The 15,495-nt window shown below is 42.0% G+C and overlaps 2 protein-coding genes across 5 annotated transcripts in view; one reads left to right on the plus strand and one right to left on the minus strand.

Annotated features, from left to right (window-relative positions):
• Window positions 1-695: 695 nt before the first annotated feature.
• The window catches only part of gpatch4 (G patch domain containing 4), a 35,557-nt gene continuing 20,757 nt past the window's right edge, over window positions 696-15,495 (minus strand). Inside the window, exons 1-8 of one of the 3 annotated variants that reach the window (XM_029504850.1) lie at window positions 3,713-3,828; window positions 2,924-3,002; window positions 2,768-2,841; window positions 2,563-2,655; window positions 2,255-2,368; window positions 1,892-2,007; window positions 1,580-1,630; window positions 696-1,484 (exon numbers count right to left, since the gene is read on the minus strand). In XM_029504850.1, the coding sequence (XP_029360710.1) occupies window positions 716-1,484; window positions 1,580-1,630; window positions 1,892-2,007; window positions 2,255-2,368; window positions 2,563-2,655; window positions 2,768-2,841; window positions 2,924-3,002 (1,296 nt within the window). In that variant the 5' untranslated portion in view covers window positions 3,713-3,828 and the 3' untranslated portion in view covers window positions 696-715. Of the gene's footprint in view, window positions 1,485-1,579; window positions 1,631-1,891; window positions 2,008-2,254; window positions 2,369-2,562; window positions 2,656-2,767; window positions 2,842-2,923; window positions 3,003-3,712; window positions 3,829-15,495 lie in introns of those variants that run through there. The other 2 variants (XM_029504851.1, XM_029504849.1) reach the window with 2 other exon arrangements.
• pear1 (platelet endothelial aggregation receptor 1) overlaps window positions 7,057-15,495 on the plus strand; it is a 39,163-nt gene continuing 30,724 nt past the window's right edge. The window contains exon 1 of one of the 2 annotated variants that reach the window (XM_029504844.1): window positions 7,057-7,264. The gene's annotated coding sequence lies outside the window, so the exon portion shown is untranslated. Of the gene's footprint in view, window positions 7,265-9,634; window positions 9,736-15,495 lie in introns of those variants that run through there. The other variant, XM_029504845.1, reaches the window with a different exon arrangement.

Genomic DNA, 15,495 nt, shown 5'->3' on the forward strand with positions numbered 1-15,495 from the left:
AACACCAAGGGATGCATTGAGGTTTTTATTTTGAGGCTCATGTTGCCAATGAGGTAAAAACTAAGAATGGAGCATACAATGAAATAGCCTCACACGGAGGAACATTGCAGATCTACGTCATTTCAGTCAAATCTATTGAAACTATTGAGACAAACCATTAATTTTCAGTCCGTTCTTTCACAACGATCTTCCCATTTTGTAATCCTATAACAGTACAGTTTGATGTCCCTCGTCATTCATTTGCATATAATTTCCATATCTTTTTGAAAGGGTTTATCGTTTAAGTAAAAATACAGCCACATTGGAAGCTCTGAAGTGAATTCATTACATTTCATAGTTTTAAACTAAAAACATTTCAATCCCTACACAACCTAAAACAATGATTTATAGCATGAGGGAGATTTGTGCACCACAATGAGTCAAAGTTTAGACAATAAATCTTACCACACAAAAAAAAAAAGAAAGCCTGCATCACCACCAACAGCTTTAAACTGCAATAAATGCTTGTAGGAATAAAAAAAGCTCACAATTGAAAAAAATTATGATTACAAGCGAGATTGTTTAAGAGGCAAAACTGCTGGATGTCATCTTTTTCTTACTGGTCTAAAATATAAATTATTGTCCAATCAATGGAGATCACCTGGTTTTTATCTCCATATTATCCTGATTTCAGGTCGTGCCAAGTTCCCCAGCTGATAAATGTTCGAGTCTTTAACTAAACACTATCTTTGGACTTCTTTTTTTTTTTCTTAGGAATAATTACTTCCCTGTTTATGTGGTTGTCCAATATCAGATCATCTTTTTTGCATTTTTTCCTTTTCTGCTTTGCTTTTGATTGTTCCTCCATAACTTCAACTTCCTTTTTTGAAACTGCATCTCTCTGCTCTGACTGACTGGATTCTGTTTTATTTCTCTTCTCTTCCTCACTGTGGTGTTTGCTCAAGGACCTCTTCTTCTTCTTCTTCTTTATGTCTCTAGTGTCTGTGTGCAGTTCTGCTTTCTGCTCCAGATTATTGCTCGCTGCTGGAGATGAAGGTGCAACATCTACTTCATCCCTTTTTTTTTTCTTTTTATGTTTCCTCTTAGTTATGGGAGGCTGGTCCACTTCACTGTTTTCTGAAAACATCACATGCTCAACAGGAACCGCTGCAGTTGCTTCCTCAACTTCATCATTAGCTCTCTTTCTCTTCTTCTTCTTCTTATTGGGATTAATGTCTGTTTTGGCCCTTTCAGATGCTTCGTTGCCATTTAGGTAATTGCTGCTCTTCTTTTTCATCTTTCTGCTCTGAAAGTCCTCAGCCGCCGCCGCCGCCGCCTCCTTCTCCACTGGCAGCTCAGCGGACTTGGCGGATGGAGCTAAAGTAACACAAACCAGTGAGGGACTCGCTGGTTGGTGCTTCTTGCCGTATTTCGCCATGAACTCAGCTTCCTGCTGCTCCAGCCTGGCTAACTTGGCACTCATCGTCAGACCATGTCTGGCTCCTCTACAGAACATAAAATAAAAACACAGAAATTAAGTCATGTTGAAATACTTAAAACATCTTTATTCTTTCAATTTCATAGCAGTGACCCAACTTACTTGTGAGCTGTGCGTCCCCCACAAGCCTTTATCAGATCAGCATCAGAAAGCCTAATGTTTATACCACAAAGAGAAGAAAATCAAAAACACCGGCAACTGAAACATTAATGACTATCAAGAAATTAAACACCAGTTAGACTGAAAACACAACTATAATAAGACAAAATATTAGATATAATTCAAATAAACTTTATAATCACTTAAAAAGGCCCTTATGTATGCCAAATATCCTTTAAACTTTTTATGTCAGGGAACTTAAAGTAAAATCTTTCCATTTGTCACATTTTAATCAGTTGGAAGTGAAGCTCTTACTTGGTGGTGCTGGAGAGATCCAGTCTCTGGTCGTCCTCCTCCTCTGAGCTACTGCTGTCATCTGAGTTGGAACACTTTGGTTCTGGCTGCTCCTGACCAGACAGCAGTGTGGCTGACTGAGACAGAAACGCACAAACAGTCAGCGCTATTTCAGATGACAGCCTGAATTTTCTTTGTGAATTAAGATGGTATGTTAACTTTTGGTTTGGTTTGCAAAGTCGTCATGTGCATTTTTCCCCTCACACTGTAACTATAAGGCCACAGTTTCACACTGCAGAACACAAGTTAGGCAACAAAGACAGCAGACGGACACAAAGTTATACATGTAAAAGGTATCAATGTCTTCACACTTGGACAGATTACCTTGACAAAGCATCCATAAAGTTTAGCTTTAGCAAGAGTCGCCTTCCTTGGCTTCTTATTAGAGATCATGGCGTCTTCCTCATCTTCCTCCGTCTTCTTCAATTTAATACCATTCTGAATCACACAGAAAACCAGTAAAACATTTGACCTTGTGTTAAAGGTTCCAAAAGCTCATTCCACTCTTTGGCAAGAGAGGACGAACTAATCGGCACAACTAGTGCTTTTGTGGGGAAAATTTCAATTTAAACACAAACACATCAATGTCATCCATGAAAAAAATTCCACCAGCAAAGTCTGTTCAGACCTACTTGATCAGACTCCACCTGCAGACTCGAGGACGCCTTATTGAAGACATGATCCCACCAGTGGAAGGTGAACTGCTCTCCTTCCTTATGGCCAACCTGGAGACGATCAACACGCAAATATGTAAACATTTATTTTGCAGTAAGAGCAAACCAGAGATGGATGTAGTAACTCAATGGTTGGAGCTTCATTGCATCATTGAACACTCACCCCACCCTTGTCACATTTCACTTTGACTTTGATGGCTTCTGATATGCCGTTCTCAGCTCGCCCCAGTCCTTTCCCTGGGGAGAGAGTGGACTGAGTAAACCTGATTCTGCATCCTTCCGCTGGTGGTTGGATTGTTGCACGAGAAAAGCGTCTTACCATGTTCCCATCCATGACGCAACAGCTGCTGCTCCGCAAACTTTAAGCCACGACTTTTCTCCTCTACAGCTTCTGCCATCTGTGGAACATTATAAAAAAAAAAAACAAAACAAAACAGAACTGAAGATAATCTAAGCAAAACACACAACTACTATATATATATATATATATATATATATATATATATATATATATATTTTTTTTTTTTTTTTTTTTTTTTTTTTTTTTTTTCCCCCAACAACAGGAACTATAAAGTATCTGGTGAAGTATGATACACACAAACATCTCACTTTGTGCTTACAGGACCTTGTTGCCTCCCAATAACTAGAAACTAAACCGTAATAATCTCAAGATGCAAAACAGTAAAGAAAACATAATAAACATCTCATAGCAGCGTCCAGGTATTATGGACAACTTCATAAAATCAGCAAAGTAAACAACAAGCAGAAGCTGCCAGCTGTGCTGAAGATACACAAGCTGCGATTCATCAGAAATTATTTCACAGTTAAAATGTATTTAAACATGAACGAGTTGAACGAGCAGTTTAGTTTATGTCTGTTTACGTGAGACAAAAACAACAACAAAAAGAGTGAATTTATTTCTCCTGCCGCTCAGTGTTTAAACAGACTGAAGCTGTGATTTTACACAAAAAAGAAAAAACAACCAACAACATCGTTTCGTCACTATTTACATTCGTCTTTGAACTGTAGCTAAAACACGCTGCTAATTACAAGCACAGCTCTCCTGCATTATTTCTATTTCGTCTCTGTCACAACACATTTTTCACACCTCTTTTCTACCTCTCGGTGTCTTCTTCCATCAAACTTAAACGGTAAAAACAGATTTAGACGCGACAACAGCTTCCTGCCATGTGGATTCAACACGGGGCCGCCATGACACCGGAAACACGTCACTCTGGAGGACTTCTTCTTCTCTGTATATATTTCTGCAGCGGCCGCAGCTGCATGCTCCTGCGGCATGAAACCTGCAGCTTCTGCTACTGTTGTTGGTCAAAGCAACATTGGTGTCGAAGCTTTTGAATTTAATTTTATTATTTTATAGTTAAAAAATGTCTCCTGGTCAAAAGCTTACTGGACTGCCCCACATCATAAACTTCGTAACTTCATTATTTCCCCCAAGCATCCAGAAACCAACCAGAAGAGAACTTCAACGCTTATTTACTGATAATAATCAGTAAATATATTAAATATATTATTATAACAATAAATGCAATCTTACAATATATCAGATGGACTGTCAACGTCGATGTAACTTCAAATTTTTGAATATTTCTCACAGATTTGTGATTAATCAAACTGTGCACACCAATATGATATTACATAAATGTTGGAAGCTCCCTGGGCTTCTGAGAAGAGGAGGATGGGATCTCAGTTATTATGTTTGCTGGACTAAATGTCATACTTTGTTGGAAGTTAAAACTGCTGACATATCTGTCAATATTACTTCAACACTTTTCAGTTTTTCCATTTTGTCTCACTTCAACTAGTTTTGAGGTTATAAAGAAAACTAAAATTGTTACTCCACCCATATATTCTTCATCAGTTTGTTTCAGCTCATCGTTAAAACTAAATGATGTTTACTTTCTTAAAATAAAACTAATCAGACTGGTGACCTCATGCTTTTTATGTCCGCACCTTTCCATTGGAAATGAAAGAGATTTATCTGTGTACAGATCTCCGCCCTGAATTTTTTCTATCTATGGATAACGTGAGGTCTGGAAGCAAAGAGCAATGTATTGACTGCGTTAGACAGAAAACAGCAGACTGACTGTAGATGTCAGTGTTTCACACCAGAAAAAGCAACATCGACACAGAGGTCTGTCCCAAAAGCATTCCAGGTGAAAACATTTTCCCTCCAACCAAAAATACACTGAATCAGCAACATGCAAGAAACATTGTTGAGTGGACGTTTCAGAGGCTAAGGACCAATCTAAAGGCCGCACCGCCATCAAAAGCCAAGTCACTGCCTCAGTTATTCTTCTCGCTGGCTGAAAATAATTTCATGAGCTCTTCTTCACATTCAGAGATTCAAAAGTCAAAGTTATATACCGACATTACTAATTTGTTGGCACAACTCCTCACTGAATGTCTCACCAATTTTCTTGTCGGTAAATTATGTTTTAAACCTTTCAGTGTGAGAGTTGAAATACTTACACCATCACGTATTCCCACGTCAATCTGTTCCCCTGACATTATATTTTTTGACCTAACATTTCACTTATTGTTATGTTTTGATCGTTAGGGATGACATTTGTTGTTACCGGATGAGCTAACAAGATGGCACCTCTTCCTCCACGTCGTCAGCCTGAGACTGACTGCTTTCCCCTCATGTTGCCACTCGTTGCTGAGAGGAAACCAATTTATTTCCCTCTGCTCTTGGCTTCCGTTCAGTGAGGATGTTTGCCTCTGTCCACGAGTTGTTTATGTGTGTCAGCACTCAGCAGGGGGGGGGGGGGCACCCCGTCCTGAGCTGGCTGGCCCATTGTGGCCGACTCAACGCAACAGCCTGACTGATAGCGATCTCACACAGAGGGAGACAGGCCAAAAACACTTGGACACCTAATAAGGTCTATTCTTGTTCATTCTCCTGGACCCGATAAATAAATCCAGTTCCACGAGGATTGAGAAGAACCTGACCGGACTCCACATCCACGACTTTTGGGTTGAACCAAAGCGTTGCCTGCAAGGCCATCACCTAATATCACAGCAACGTCTAACTGTTATTGAAGAACTTTTCCTCTTTTAATTAGGCCGACTTTTGAAACTTTGACAAGTGGCACCATTACAGCATGATTTCGACACCTTCATCTCTTCAGATGAACAGACCAGTTCATCTTTCAGTGAGACGGGGCTTTTGCTGAGAGTTAGGTGAGAAGAATATCGCTCTCACACATGTAGTTTTAATAACGTCCAGGCCAACAATATTACACCCAAATTACTGTGATTTTTACTTGTTGGTGCTGATACAGACTAGAATGAATTAAAAGACAGATTTCAAAACAAAAATAAACAAGTTGTAGTTGAAATGAAGACAAACATTACTCTCCTGGTTGTTTTAAGGGTCACACGTCTACTTATCCGTTTTTCTACACATGAAACGAGACACTTTGCCGCCTGCATCAGTCAGACAGCAGTCCCTCCTCCTCACTTTGACACCAAGCTCTGCTGAAGGCAAAAACAAACCCCCCAGTCCCCCCTCCCTCCCCCTCCCTACTCTCCTCTTTCCTCTCCTCTCCTCCTCCCTTCCCTTCTTTCTTTCCCTCCTTTCCTCCTCCCTCTCCTCTCCTCCCTCCTCTCCTCCTCTCCTTCCCTCCTCTCCTCTCCTCCTCTCTTCTCCGTCCCTCCTCTCCTTTCCTCCTCTCCTCTCCTCTCGTCTCCTCCTTTCCTTCCTCCTCTCCTCTCCTCCTCTCCTCTCCTCCCCTCCTCTCCTCTCCTCCTCTACTCTTCTCCTCTCCTCTCCTCTCCTCCTCTCTTCTCCGTCCCTCCTCTCCTTTCCTCCTCTCCTCTCCTCTCGTCTCCTCCTTTCCTTCATCCTCTCCTCTCCTCTCCTCCTCTCCTCCCCCCTCCCTCCTCTCCTCTCCTCTCCTCCTCTCCTCTCCTCTCCTCCTCTCCTCTCCTCCTCCCTCCCTCCTCTCCTCTCCCTCCTCTCCTCCTTTCCTTCCTCCTCTCCTTTCCTCCTCTCCTCTCCTCTCGTCTCCTCCTTTCCTTCATCCTCTCCTCTCCTCTCCTCCTCTCCTCCCCCCCTCCCTCCTCTCCTCTCCTCTCCTCCTCTCCTCTCCTCTCCTCCTCTCCTCTCCTCCTCCCTCCCTCCTCTCCTCTCCCTCCTCTCCTCCTCTCCTCTCCTCTCCTTCCCTCCTCTCCTCTCCTTCCCTCCTCCCTCTCTCCTCTCCTCCCCTCCTCCTCTCCTCCCTCCTCTCCCCCCTCTCTCCTCTCCTCTCCTCCCCTCCTCTCCTCCTCTCCTCCTCTCCTCTCCTTCCCTCCTCTCCTCTCCTCCTTCCCTCCTCCCTCCTCCCCTCCTTCTCTCCTCCCTCCTCCATTCCCTGTGTTGTCACTGTTTCTCCACTTTCTTTGGATCCACTTCAGGACCCTCCCCCGTCGGATGCGACTGACTCTCTCGGTCTCCTTCTTTGCACTCTTCTAAATGTTTACACCAGTTGAAGATTTTTCTGAGCGTGTGAACTCCGTTAACAACAAAAAAAAAGGTGTTTGGGTTCGTTTTTTTTTGGTTTGTTTTTCCTCCTTTCCTAATTTCGCCCATGGAAGTTGGTTTGTAAGAAAATTGTCATCGCGACAGTTTCTCCGGGAGCTCTCGGCCGGAGAGGTGAGTGAAATGTCAGAAAATCCACAAGAGCTTTCATGGTTTGTCTGAAAGAAAACGGTTTTCTGAAAATGACAGTGAAGCTGATGGTTCAGATTGCAGAACAGAATCGATAGGTGTTTATTATTTCAGTGTGTTTTCCTGCACTGTATGGGAATGTGCTGTTGTGGAGTACCTCAGACCCTAAAATGGTGAATAATGAAGACCTTCTCTCTCCATATAGGGACTCAGTGCAACTCTGTTCTGCTGTTATGTCACTTTAAGGTCATTTTTCATCTTCTATGAGCTTAATTTGCAAAATGAAGCATAACCTCTGACTATAACACCCCCAAAAAGAAAATATCAGATAAGATGGCATCAGTTCTTTATATGGACACTTCTCTGCTATTCTCCTTATAAGCAAAGGTGGAGGAACTTTTTACATCCTTCCCTGGAGTAGAAGTTTAGCTAAAGAAAAGTAATTATCCCGTTTTGAAAATTGAATTCAGGAGAGAAACTGATGTTCAGGGCTCATTTTACATTCACTGACTGTGTTGATAAACTCTCCCTTCAGGCATATTTACTTGAGATTGAGTGCTTTTGCATTTCAATGATGTGACTTTTATTTGAGCTAAAAGGGTAGTTTATGAGATGTCTTTGTGTTGCATTATGTTAAAACAACAACAATAGCTGTTCAACAAATGGAGTGGAATAGAAATATGAAGTAGCAGAAAATAAAAACAATCAAGTAACGTACAAGAAACCTAAAATGAAGAACAGAATCTGAGTAATTTAAATTTGGTGTCTTTACATCATATTTCATTCTCAATTTTTCCTTCTATTGTCATCACAGTGTTTTCTTTCTTAATTCATTTTGAAGGGACCTCAAGCTTACGCACACTAACAATAAACTCGTATCAACAAGTGAACTATTATTAGAGTATGACAGACTTATCAGTGAATGAGTTAAAGCGCTTTTTAAAGTGACGAACTGGTATTGTGTTGCCATTTTATGAGCTGGCTGTAGTTTTCCTGTCAGTTCTTTTGGCAGCTGTAGCTGTGTATAAAAAAAAAAAGAAAACGAAACAACCTCCAGCAACTATCAGGACTCTGGCACGTCTCCTCTATCAATTCATTGCAGAGGAAGTTGCTGGGAGTAGGTCTGCTAATGTTTCCGTTGTGCTCTGTCGTCTCCTCCTCCTCCTCCTCGTCTTCTTCTTCCTCTCATGTGTTTGATTTTCATTAAGTCGCTCCGTCTTAATCCAACTTCTGGATCCAGCTCCTTTTTTGTGTGTGTTTTTGTGTCACTGAGGAGCTGTTACTCAAGCCAGTGAAACGTGGCGATGATGTTGCCGAACCTTTGACAACTGAGCGACATCCTGTGTGTGACTCAGCTTTCATGTCTTGTCAATGAAGCGAATCAGACTACGCATATGGAGATGGAGTGTTGTTTTTCTCTGCAGATGCTCGAGGTGGCTGTGGGTTGTTGTGCCTTTGGGCTTGTTGCAGGAGCTGAGTGTCTCTGATTTCTCCATCGATTTAAGGGAAAACGATACACTGAGGATGTCTTCGTGCACGAAGACATCCTAAATTTGGCCATTTTCTGGAAACACTGCACACCTTCTTGTTCCAGGTGTGAGAAGCAGAAAAGATGCGCAGCGTTTCAGCACAATCCTTCAATAAAGTAACCAGCAGCATCAAATTAAATACTAACAGCTTTATTTAACTAGGCTGTTCATAGTCAGGTTCATGACAAATTGCCTGACACTTTTACAGACTTACTCCTCTCTAAGTCTAAAGCTATAAAATGATAAACTGCTGTACTCAGCGGAGCTGTAAAATCATCCTTTAAATTCAGCATTTTACACTTTTTACTTGTTGCCTGTAACTTATGATCAAAAGCCTTTTGATTAAGAACGCCTTGGCACCATTTAACTCATAAAAACATCTGTGCGCAAGACAACATATGATGAACTATCAGAGTAAATCTCAGCCACCTGGTCTGGACTCAGGACATTGCATCTGCTCTGGCAAACAAAAAAATCCTCAGGAAGTCTGCAGAATCAACTTTCCCTTTGTCCCCGTTCAAGTATTTCTTAAAGTGCCATGTCATTATTTCCATACATTGTTTTAACGAAATGAATTCTGTAAAAAAAAACACAAACAACTCAACTGTGTCTCCCTGAAGTGCACCAGCTTAGTTTTCCCCATATGAGATCCTCATTAGTGGAAAAATATCTTCTCCTCCTAGAAAATGAGTCTGTCCTCCTCCAGACTGTTTCAGCTATCAGTGGCATGGTCTTTTTTTTTTTTTTTTTTTTAATTTTCCTGGTCGAGCAACAAGATCGTCTCTTGTCTGACAGCTGAAGATCTGGCTGACTTACCATCTGTTTGTCCAAGAGAGAGCTCACGCTCAGACGAGCAATTGGATATGTTTTGGTTGGAGATGACACCAGCCAGACACATGAGGTAGAACTAAAAGGAGAGCAACTAAGGTAAGATTAATTAGATTTAATTTGATCTCCCATGCTGAGCGTTTTCTTAGATTTATTGTGACACCACACAGGACACTCAGAGTGTCTGCACATTGTCTTTCGAAAGCCTCAACTATTTATACCTAATGTCCACACAGCTCTTGTGTGTCGCTGAGGTGACTTCACAGCCTGAAGTCTTTGTATTGTCTGGAGAAGTTTGTTATAGAATTACCACTGTACTTTAAAATGTATATAATCTTTAGGCCTTATGGAGACATAGCCGTGTAAATATGTGTACATTCTACTTTTCTGTCAAGCGTCAAGGTTGATTCTACGCACTTTTCCTACATGGTGTCTATTTAATTCCTTTTTCAGACTCATTCATTTAGGTTCATTTGTATGGCAACAAGAAGGTAATCCGAACCTGCGACAATAATGGCGCATTTATGGGATAAACCTTTGCAATTCAAAACAATTGCAAATCAGAGCGGCAAATAAAATACATAAAAATCAAGACGCAAGCAACGGACATGTGCTATTTATAAACTGTGCCGTCAATAAGCAACATAAAACAGGACAATTAAGCACAAAAGTTCTTGTTTTGTAAGTGACATAAATATATATATAAAAAAAAGCATTGTCTTTTCCCAGAGTCTCTAATTTGATAGAGAAGTAAATGAATAAATAATAAAAACAAAGAGCACTGGGGATTCAAAAGAAAGTGACACTGAGTATTCCTACCACAGCTTATATAAGCCTTTCAACCCCATGTGTTCTGCAGCCGTGCAAATAATTTGGAGCAGATTGGACAGCAGCGCTCCGGCTTGGGTTGCTTGCTCTGCTCTGGCTGTGGAACACGTACATTTTCATTGGGCTCGGGCTCAAATAACCAATCATTAAAAAAAAAAAAAAAAAAGAAGAAGGGGGTCGGGGGGTTTTGGGGATGGAGATGGAGGTGGAGCCAGCAGCAGCTAGATGGAGCGACCACAGACTACTTGTACTGTGGTGAGGGTCTTTCCTGAAGTTGCTTATGTTGGTGGTTGGAGGGTGGTGTTTGGGCCGGTGGGTGGAGCAGCATTGGAGACATTGTTCATTAAGATTTCTGGGGCTTTCACTAGTGTCTATGTCTCACTGTGGTGTCTCTGGAACCAAGTGAAACTCGAGATGTGGAATTAGAGGAAATGCAGCTCCAAATTCAATCCTCAGAGGGCATCTCCCTTTTTGTTGGTGATGAAAATAAGCTTATATTTATGTTGTTGTTTGCTCTTTAACAGAAAGTGAGACTTCTTGTGATGACGGAGAGGAAGACGTTTATTTTGTCAGTTATGAAAAGAAATGTCATGAGTCTACCATCCGAGATGAAAAGGTCTGCATGTGAAAAACAAATGGCCTTTATGTCATGCTTGGCACCGCGCAGACATGAACTGCAAGAACTCATGATGTTTTTCTTGAGCTCACACTCAGATCGACTCCACCAGCTGTGTTAAGCTATGACTCTTGAGTCGTCCATCTTGCATTTTATGAGAGGACTTATTTTCTTATTTTTTTGCTCTCTATTTTTCCAGGCCACTTCTGAAAGACAAACCTCGGCTTAGGAAAGGCAAGATGACAGATTATCACTATTCGTCAGCGTCGGCCTCCCCATTGCTCAAAACAGCATAAGCTCCATCTGTTGAAAGGTTGTTTTTTTGGGGGGGGGGTGTTTTTTTTTTTTCTTTGTGAAGAAGGACATTGAGAAGCGAGCGGAGATTTGCTTTTGGAAACTGTGGGAGTAGTAGAGGCAGGAGAGGTATTAGGGCAGCGTTCAGGAACTTTTCCTTTTATTCACCTGACTCGTTTGTTCCCCCTCTCTCTTTGCTTTGCATGTCAAAAGATGCAGAACTGGATGCACAAGCAAGATGTTTCCTTTCTGCTTCCTATTGTTTGTCCCAGCTTTCATTCTCCTGGTGCTCTGCAGTGATGATTGAAGACAGAGGAAGGAGCAAAGACCTGAGGAGGAACTGTGGCAACGGGATTGATTTGGTCGAAAACTTGTTTTTCTTATGTGCCGTGGAAGTAAACTTAGAGGAAATTCAGCTGAAGGGATGACATAGTTAGCAGCAGACGGATGATAGTGAACCAGGGAGTAGTCAATTAAAAAGTAATGAGAAAAGTATGTTATCTTCGAAGACGTTGTCAGTGAAATGCTGACAAGATACTCTGTAGTAACTTGCTGCTGCGACGTGTTAACAGCTCAATTCCATGCTCTTTCATTGCTCGGTAAATAGATGAAGCCAATTATCAAACGTTTTTTGAGAAGCCTTGCTGTTCTAAAAAAAACAAACAAACAAACAAAAAAAAAAAAAACCAAACAAACCAACAACTCTTCAGACAACTCGTGTTTCCTGCTGCTTCTGTTTGCCTCTGGGCATCCCGAAGAAGAAGAAGCGTTAATAATTTCCCCTCCACTTGGTTTTCTCGAACTGTGAACATCAAACAAGATGACTGACGCTGGACCCCCCCCCCCCTCGCCTCCCCTCCCTCCAGTAATCACCACTCTTTGCCCTCCCACAGTGTTGTTTGCCCTGGATGTCCTGTGCAGTGGCTTGTATCTGGCTCTCGTCTCCTCCTCGTAGCCCCCCTCCACAGCTTTCCTGTTGTGTTGGACAGATATGCAGGTGTCAACACCAAAAAGCCCCCAGGGACAGAATGTGCTGCACAGTATAAATGACCAGGCCATGATTTTTCATTTAAGTAGAGCACATTTTGTGGGGCTGACTTTCATCTTTCATTAGTCGCACAGACGTCCAACAAAGTGAATTAATGGCACCACCTGTGGGGATTGAAACTGTTTCAGTCTAGTGGCACTGCTGGGAAAAGCAGCAGAGGATCACACTAAGTAAAGGAACATCTCGGAGGGTTCACCTTCAGGGTAGCACACGTGGCTCAAGTTTTGGAGTGAAGAAAATAAGGCTTTAACTTCCAGATGCTCCATGAGGCCCATCTGGAGAGCGAGGGAGGGACAAAAAAAAAAAAAAACCAACAACGAAAAAGCAAAAGAAAAAAAAAAAAGAAAAGTGCTCCAAAATGATCTTTTTAATAGGTTGCAGGTTTCCACCTTGTCCTCCAGAAAAGGAGCACACCATGTGCCAGTAGTCAGCCTGTAAATCAGCGTGCTTTAACTTTTAGGAATTTACTGGCCCAGGCTTGACTTCCTGGAAATAGAGATAGTGAAGGAAAGCCAACAGAGATAATAACTGATAACTATGAAGGTGAACGATCCGTCTTGGTGGTACTCACTGAGCCTTTCCCTGCTATCTAGGTAGCTCAGTTACAGTAAAACGTTTGACCACATGGCACTAATTGAAATGCACATCTGTCTCCCAGAGTGCAACTCCCACTCTGCTTACACAACGGCCATACCACCCTGCAGGCAGCAGCGATGCTCTGGTCTCTGGGAAATCACCCAGGTGTCACATTATTTTTCGTCGGTGAGTAGATTGTGCTTTTGGCTCTATCCGAGAGACAAAAGGCAGAAACTGCAACAACAGAAAAAAAAAAAAAAAAAAGCACGGCCTCACCAGCTCGAATATTTTCCTGCTTGCTGCAGTGTGGCAGCTGCAAAGAAAGAAAGAAGGGGAAAAAAGAAAAAAGAAACACAAAGCGGCCATCCAGTCACATTAGAAGTGTTGTTTTAATCGAAGCCAGATGCAGCGTGGTTACTGTAAACTGCTCTCTGCTTCGTGCAGCCATGACTTAGAGACTTACATTAAAGCTCTTGCATGGGAAGTCTTATCCGCAGAGTGAAATATGCTGCTCTTAAGTCTTGTGTCACAGACAAGGATGATGCTTCCCTGAGATATAATTCAGACACTGCAGACTTTCGGAGGGATATGTCCAATCCTGTCAGTCGTCACCGAACTCCCACGAAGCTCATATTTTATCAAACTTACAAACTCCTTGCACTTAATTTATTTATTTTTCTCGATTAAGGAGAGACAAAAAAAAAAAAAACTTCTTGAAAAACTGAGCCGTCTTACTAGTGCAGCATCCGTGGGATTGAATTGAATCGAGTCTTTTAGAAGCTCAGGCCCATTCAGAGTCTGCGCTCACCGTCAGGTTTTGCCAAAGCAGATGGGGTTTGATTTCACACCTCTCCAGCAGAGTTTGGACAGCAGCTCCCTAACTGTGAGGGTCAAGACCACAAGAGTAAGCAATCTGCACTCTCTTCAGCCAAAACAAAGGTTGTAATGGAAAGAAAAGAAAGCAGTGTGCCTGTGGGCAAGGTCTGTGTGTGTGCACATCTGTGTTTATGTCGATGTTTGATACCAAGTTTTTGTGATGACTTGGCAGTTTTGGCTGCCTGCAGTGGTTGAGCGTTTCCCTTTACTGACTGCAGTCTGATCGCCTGTTTCCCCTCATAAGAGGCTACAAGTCAAACAAGCGACTGGAGAACTGCACAAGCAGTCATCAACCAGCCTGTGAGGGATAGCTGTCATAGACGCTAAGTGTTTTTCCATATATGAATCATATGTGAATTACATCCAGATGTGAACAACGCACAGGACGACACCTTGGTCTTTATATATGAGTCACTGCAGCAATGACAAGTCAATAATTGGAAATATAGTGCGACAAAGTCATTATTGATCAGCTGGAAAAACTGAAGCCAACACAGTGTTCGGGAGAAGGCGGCTGAAATCAGGGTCTATTTTAGGCCGAGGTTTAATACACAATAGGTGCTCTGGTGAGTTTCACGGCAGCAGAGCAGCGTGCGTCCAAAACAATAAACTACATTTCCCGTGTTCATAAAAAGCAAGAAAAAAGGTCATCAAGCGCAATGATGTGGCTCGCTGATGTTTTTTATACAAGAGCAGTGCTCTGTGGCACGATAAGGCTTTGGCCTCAGGGCCCGGCTCATATTTATCACCAGGACCTGGCGATAAATATGAGACCAGAAGGAGAATAAATATAATGGATTTGATCTAATCTGACTGAAGACAGGTGCAGCTGATGCACGGTCTGTTTTCCATTCATGAAAAGTAAAGACTCTGGTCTGCACGAGCTTGTTGCGTACGCAGGTTGTTATATAGAAAATAAAATAAACATAAACTCAACAATCCCACGCTGGACATCAATTTAGGAGCAAACAGTCAAGACATTTTTCGTTCATGACCAAGTCCAAATATAAACAAGCATAAGAGAAAGGACTGTTTTTGCATTAATTCAGCGGTTGCTTGTTTGTCTTTTCAATGCTGAACGGGCAAACAAGTAGAAGAAATTACTCTGCTCGGTAACATCAACAGTTTGTGATTGTTGTGATGGTTCAGAGGAGGTCCTGTCTGTTTTCTTATGCTCTTCTGAAGACTCTTGACATTGTAGGTGGCTCTGTATGTATCAGGGCAAAGTGCTGGGGGGCTGGGGACACACTAATAAATATGAAGGAGTAAGAGTTGAGCCTTTGCATAGTTTTATCATGGGAAGATCAGCTGAAGAAGCAGCAATGATGGCGATGCTTCCCACAACTTTATGACCCTGCAAGAAGACGGCATAATTTGATTTTGAGGGGAGATTTGGCAAAGAGAAAGACATAATTAGTAAGAAAATCATGCTGCCGTGGTGGGACAATGTTCAAAAAGCAGTAGGGCCACAACATCAGAGGGATCAATTGTAAAATAAAAGGTTGGGGGTCAGATCACATGGTCAGGAGAGCATCACTGTTTCTGAACTGGGCCTCCAAGTATTTTTCACACTAGCTGTAGTTAAATTTACTTACCTTTCATTTGTGTTTGTTATTTTTAT

Source organism: Echeneis naucrates, chromosome 6 (genome assembly GCF_900963305.1).
Source record: "Echeneis naucrates chromosome 6, fEcheNa1.1, whole genome shotgun sequence".
Lineage (NCBI taxonomy): Eukaryota > Metazoa > Chordata > Actinopteri > Carangiformes > Echeneidae > Echeneis > Echeneis naucrates.